This window comes from Bos indicus, chromosome 8, assembly GCF_029378745.1.
Source record: "Bos indicus isolate NIAB-ARS_2022 breed Sahiwal x Tharparkar chromosome 8, NIAB-ARS_B.indTharparkar_mat_pri_1.0, whole genome shotgun sequence".
Lineage (NCBI taxonomy): Eukaryota > Metazoa > Chordata > Mammalia > Artiodactyla > Bovidae > Bos > Bos indicus.
In genome coordinates, this window is record NC_091767.1 from 69,891,810 (window position 1) to 69,898,127 (window position 6,318).

At 55.5% G+C, this 6,318-nt stretch overlaps 1 protein-coding gene across 2 annotated transcripts; it reads right to left on the bottom strand.

Moving 5' to 3' along the window:
• Positions 1 to 266: 266 nt before the first annotated feature.
• EGR3 (early growth response 3) lies at positions 267 to 5,946 on the bottom strand. Of its 2 annotated transcripts, XM_070794907.1 has the most exons (3): positions 5,273 to 5,399; positions 4,814 to 4,866; positions 267 to 3,971 (listed from the first exon to the last, which is right to left on the bottom strand). In XM_070794907.1, exons 2-3 carry the CDS (start codon positions 4,851 to 4,853, stop codon positions 2,962 to 2,964), a joined length of 1,050 nt encoding a protein of 349 aa, XP_070651008.1. In that variant the 5' UTR covers positions 4,854 to 4,866; positions 5,273 to 5,399; the 3' UTR covers positions 267 to 2,961. The 2 variants fall into 2 exon arrangements, with proteins under 2 accessions (XP_070651008.1, XP_019821889.1); XM_019966330.2 differs by lacking the exon at positions 4,814 to 4,866 and having other exon boundaries at positions 5,273 to 5,946.
• Positions 5,947 to 6,318: the final 372 nt, after the last annotated feature.

Genomic DNA, 6,318 nt, shown 5'->3' on the forward strand with positions numbered 1-6,318 from the left:
AGTAAACACGCAACATGGACCTGGAAACACCAGAACCCCACACAAAATTCTGACCACCTTCTAATAATGCCAGACTCCACCTTTCCACGGTAAAGAGTCTCAGAGAAAGAACCACAAAAACCAGGCACAAGCACCACCTATCAAACCAACTACCAGCCAAAAACAAAACAAGACAAAAAAAAAAAAAAAAAAAACAAAAACACAAGCCAAACCAAAAGTTTATGCTATGAAAACAAGAAATAAAATAAGGAGATTTATAGGCCAGCTGATTGTCAGCAAACACAATATATTTACTGTATTAGCATTTGCTCACAGTGCAAATGGTACAACATGACACCATTTCAATATTTCGGTTTTTAAAAATGCTGTTTTCATTAACTATATTATATTGGCATAACAATGTGACAAAGGAGCAAATGAAATGTTGGTGAAGAATTTCACCTTTTCACAATATCAAGCATATTTTTTTAACCTTAGTATAAGGTACTATAAATCCAAGAAATAAAAACATCCACAAAATATATTACATCTGGTTTGTCTTTTTCTAAGTACTCAACTTTATACAAAAGTCTTTCAAAAAATATCATTCCCCATAGGTTTTCCTGTTTAAAACCTGATTTTTTTTTTCTCTCAGTTCACATAAGTTAGAGTGCATTTTCTCTTTTTTTTTTCCTCTTAAAACATGCAGACATATAAAAAATCTGGATAGCACAACCTTTTGGCAACAAAGTCATTTTTCTCTTAGTTTAGTTTAAATGTCTGAGAACAGTTTTATTAAAACAAAGGAAAACTCAGAATTATCATGCAGTGACATGCATAGATCAGAAGGAGCAAGGAAAAAATATTAAAGGGTTATCTGATTCCTCCTTCCAGCTTTGAAGTGACCAAAATTTTTGTTTGTTTTTTTAAATAATCATCACATTATAAAAAGTATTCAGCAAAATACTGTCTCTGCAAAGAAAGATTTTACCCTTCAGCTGAAAAAATATGGGCCCTTCTGGCAAACTTCATCCACTTCTCTCTTCTTCTACAAAAAATCCAAGTACCTGGAAATCCACAATCCTCTTGCTCTATGATCTTTTCCCCCTTTCACTAGATTCCTTTTAGTATTATTTATCCACCACCAAAAAAACCGGTGCTTTTTTCTTAAAAAAAAAAAAAAAAAAAGTGGGAAACGCATAAAGTGACTTTAAAAACAGACATTCTGTAAACTCCAGACCTGTCTTCCTTCTCTCTGGGCAGCTTACTGACCCCAGGAGAAATAACGCTAACAGGGAACAGTACATTCAGGCAAGACTGCACTGGAAGCTGTGTCTCAGGCCAGCTTCCCTACTACTCCACATCCAAATAGTTCCCCCTGTGCGGAGGAGGCTGGGGAGGAGGGGGTGCCTGAGAAGAGGTGAGGTAGGGCAGGGAGAAGGTGAGACTGGGGTATGGAAGAGATGTGCCTCTTTCATCAACATGGATTAATGCAGACATCCCCATAACTTGAGGAAAATTTGGACACTGATGTGTGTCTATGTGTTTCTATGGATGCATATATACATACTCACATACACATACACACATAGGCAGATACAGTCTCATTGGTTCCATTTTTTCATAAAAAATAAATCGTTTAAAGCTGTATATGCCTATAAGTTCTTTTTATTCCAGTGCACTGCACGGGATTGCCAAGTACCTTAGAGATTTAATTTTGCTAGAAATACATACTGTGTGCAGGTTATATATATATATGTGTGTATGTGTATATATATGTGTGTGTGTGAACACACACACATATTTATACACATCCATACATACACACATGCCATTTACCTAAATTTGAATTCTACCTGTTGTATGGATGATGACAAAGAGGGGAAAAAAAGGCTGCATTCCAATCAATGGTGGGAAGAGAAATGGGTACGTGAGTGAGAGAAAACAAAAAGATGGCGAAATGGGGTGGCTGGTTGAGGCCTGCCTTTTTGGAAAAAAGATTTGGAAAGAGATGGTAAAAGGCTTAGAGGGGAAAGGCGGGGGAAGGCAGAGAGCAAACTCAGATTTTTAAAAAGTGGGGCTGAGGAAACACATTTCTAAAAAGGCAGGTTCAAGGATGGCTGCTCCTTCTCCCCGCAGATCAAACTGCCCTGAGGCCTTGAGAGGGAAGCGCTCGGAAAAGGAGGGATTCTGAGGGGCCAAACCCTAAGCGGCGGTAGCAGCACCGCGGCGGCGGCATCCGAGGCATTTCTGTAAGAAACATTATTTCTGAGCAGATGGAAGACCGTCTCGTCCCGCCACGCGCAGGCCCCCAGGCTGGGACGTTTCCCTAGCGGCCTGGGGACCCGAAGTGGGGAAGAGTTTAGGGTGGACACAGCCCAGTTCAGCTCAAGAGTCTCACACACACGCGTGCGCGCGCGCGCACACACACAGAAACACACACACGCACACATAACACATACACACACGCGAGCACGCACACTCGCGCGCATCCCCGCACGCAGGCGCGCGTGCGTGCGGCGGGCAGCAAGCTCTGCGCTTTGGTGCGCTCCTTACCCCCTCCCCCTCTCGGGTCTTCGAGGGGGAATCGAGGGACACGTGGGGGGAACCGTGAGGTGCTTGGGTCCGGCGAGGCTTGGGCGGACCCCGCCTTCAGTCCCCGGCAGGTCGTTGGCCCGGCCCGGCGGCCCCTGGATCAAGACGATCCGAACTGAACAAAGCGGGCTAGACGCCACCTTTCCGCCCCCACGCCTTGGCTAAGGGGTGGGCAGCGAGGGGAAGGCGCCTCTTGCCCTGGCCCCCGACCGTCGGCCGATGTGAAAGGGTGGAGACGGGGGACAGCGAAGGGAAACAAGGGGCCTTACGTCCATGGAGAGGCCAGGGCGCGGCCCCTGCGCCTCCGTAGCTAGCTTTTCGGCTGCGCATTCAGGCGAGCAGCCGGGAGACACTGAAGGGGAAAAGTGGGATCTGGGGGCCCGAGCCTCAGGCGCAGGTGGTGACCACAGGGGCCAGGGACACCGGGGCCGCCGAGGACGCAGAAGGCGCACCCCCCTTCTCCGCCTTCTTCTCCTTTTGCTTGAGGTGGATCTTGGCGTGGCGCTTGCGCTCGTCGCTGCGCGCAAACTTGCGCCCGCAGAACTCGCAGGCAAAGGGCTTCTCGCCCGTATGCGTGCGGATGTGAGTGGTAAGGTGGTCGCTGCGGCTGAAGCTCCGCATGCAGATCCTGCACTGGAAGGGCTTGTGGCCCGTGTGGATGCGCAGATGCCGGGTCAGCTCGTCCGAGCGGCTGAAGCGGCGGTCGCAGCCCTCCGCCGGGCACGCGTGTGGCCGCTCGTGGAGAGGGGTCTTGCTAGGTCGGTTGGGGTACTTGCGAGGCCGTATGGGCTTGAGCGTGAGCGGCGGCTGGGGCAGGCTGCCAAAGCCCGGGTGGATCTGCTTGTCTTTGAATGCCTTGATGGTCTCCAGCGGGGTAATAGGGGGCGGGTTGACCCGGATGGGGTCCATGCCCTGGAAGGGCTTGTGCTCCGGCATGGAGCCCATGTCGTTGGGGTGGTGGTATAGATTGTAGTCGGGAATCATGGGGAAGAGGTTGCTGTCCAAGGCCGGTTTGGCCGACTGGTAATCCTGGGGAGAATAGGCGAGCCCGGGGTTGCCCTGGGGGTCGTGGAAAGACACAGGCTCCGAGTAGAGATCACTGCAGTTAGAATAAGGGGGCAGCGCCGGATACATGGCCTCCACGTCCCCCTGCGGCGGCTGCACCATGCTGGCCGTGGAGGTCTGCGTGCTGAGTGCCCCAGAGGCCGGGGGCACCCCCAAAATGCCGGCGCTCATGAGGCTAATGATGTTGTCCTGGCACCAGTTGGAAGGGGAGTCGAAGGCGAACTTTCCCAAGTAGGTCACGGTCTTGTTGCCGGGGGCTGGCTGGAAGGAGCCCGAATATGAGAGTTCCGGGTTGGGCTTCTCGTTGGTCAGACCGATGTCCATCACATTCTCTGCGGAGAGCGGGGGAGAGAGGGGAGGGGTGAGTGAAGCCGAGTCGGCTCCCGGGCCGGGGCGCCCAGGTCCTTGCCCAGGTGTGGAGGGTGCGGCCGCGTGGAGTGCGCAGAGGATGGGATAAGAGGAAAGAAAGCTGCGCCCAGCGCAAAGCGGGCGGTGCCGCGCTCCCGGGCGCAACCTGGATACAGCAAAATACTACGGATCGGGGTGTGGAGTGGCTGCTGCACACACACCGCACACGCCGTACACACACACTCCCGTACCACACACACACACACACACACACACAGGCGCGAGAGCGAGAAGCATTGTTGTTATTCCCGAGGTGGGGCGGGCAGGTAGCTGCAGCTACAGGTAGTTTCAGACCCGGAGCGCGCCGGGCTCTCGCTCTCCAGCGCACACAACTCGGCCCTCTTCCCCTAGCCCTGTCCGCGCCGGACCCCGCGCCTTTCCTGCCCCGACGAAGCCCCCTGTGCGCACCGCGCCCGGGTAGCTGACCCGGAGCGCTCCGTCGCTTTGTCCTCGGCGCGTAGAGGGGTGCTGCCCGCAAAGGGAGCTCTCCCGCCGCCTCCCCCAGCCCCAGCCTCCTCCGGGCCTGAAGGAGCTTTCGGCTCCTGCGGAGGGGGAAAGCCTAGCCTCAGCTTAGCTAGAGTGGAGGGCGGCGGAAAACCGGCCGGTGTCTCCATGGCGGGAGTGGCCGCTCTTCCCAAGCTCCTCGGTCCGGGGATCGCCCCCCGTGGCAGCCCTCGGGCGGGTGGATCCCCACCTTCTCCCCTCCCCGCCGTCCCCACACCCCCACGGCTTTGCTGAACGCCCTGAAAAGGCAGCGTCGCAGTACCTCTCCCACCGCGGGGACTCCACGCCGCACATGGCTCCATCCCGGGTGGGAGGCTGAGGGAGTAAGGGGGGAGAGCGCGGGTGAAAAGGGACGTTGGGCTCCTCCCGGGAAAGGGGGCGATGGCACTACGCCTTGCGCGCAGCCCGGCGATCGCGCCCCCTAAGTGGAGAACCCCAGAGCCGCTCGCACCTACCTCCCTTTGGTCGGCGGCTGCCCCCACCCGGAAGAATCGAAGCCTCTACCGTGGCGTCGCCAACCGAGCCTTCCCGATCGGGGAGGGCGGGAGGAGTGGGTGGGAAAAGCAACTCGCCCCCCGGAAAATTCACAGCGCGCGCCCCCCCCCCCCCCCATCTCTCCATCCATCCATCCATCTATCCATCCGTAGCTAGCTTGTTCCCTCCTCCTCTTCCTCTCTCCCTTTCCTTCCTCGCTGCCTCGCCGCTTCCCCGCCGCCCTTACCTGTAGCCATCTGATTGTAATGGGCTACCGAGTCGCTGCTGCCAGAAAAGAGGTTGAGCGCGCTGGGGATCTCCTCGGGGTACAGATTGTCAGGCAGTTGGTTTAGCAAACTGCTCATGGTCACCGGCAGCTTCTCGGCGAGTTTGCCGGTCATAGCACTCCCGAGCTGCCGCCGCCGCCGCCGCCGCTTGCTCCTAACGCAGCTTCCAGGCAAGCGGCATCCGAGAGGCGATCGGTGGTGCAGGGGAAAAGCATGCGAGAGGGAAAGTTCGGGGGGAGGGGGGAGGGAAGAGGGGAAGGGGTGGGCCTGGGGAAGGGATCTTCTCTTTTTTGAGGGGTGGGTGGGGGAGAGGGCAAAGGGTGGGTAATCCTCTTGGATGCCTCAGCTGGCGCCGTGGTAGGAGGCTGGGTCGTGGTGGTGGTGGTGGTGGGGGGGCGTGTGCGCGAGGTGGGTGGGGGCTGGGTTGGGGTGGGGTGGGGAGATCTCGGTCCAAGGGGGTCGCACGCGGCCTCAATATTGATATCACCAACAGACGCGCGCCCGCGGCCCCCCCGCCCCCCAATCCGCCACCGCCACCGCCGCCACTGCCTCTGCCAGCCGCCTCTGCCGCTGCCGCTGCCGCTGCTACCGCCAGCACCAGCCCCGCCGCTTCCTAGCAAGCTCACTGCTGCCCAAAAGCTCCCAGCCAGGGAACTCCACCAGCCTATTTATCTGAGCCCCGGGAAAGCTCCGTGACGTAGCTGCCCATATATGGACAGACAAAGCCCAGCCGAAGGGGCGCGACGTCACAATGGAAGCTCCTCACAATGGAACATTAGAAAGCAGGAAGCGGGCCGCAGCCAACGTGCGGCGCCCGCACCGCTCGCGGATCTTAAAAAAAAAAAGAGAAATAGAAGAGAAGAAGGAAAGAAAATTCGAGAGGCGAGAGGAAAGAGGGATGTAACTGAAAGTGAAGAGTAAAGCGCGCAGCGCGGGGTCGAAAGAGCAATAGCCTCCAGTATGTTTATTTGGTGTCGGCACTTGGAGAGTGCGCGCTTATAGGATC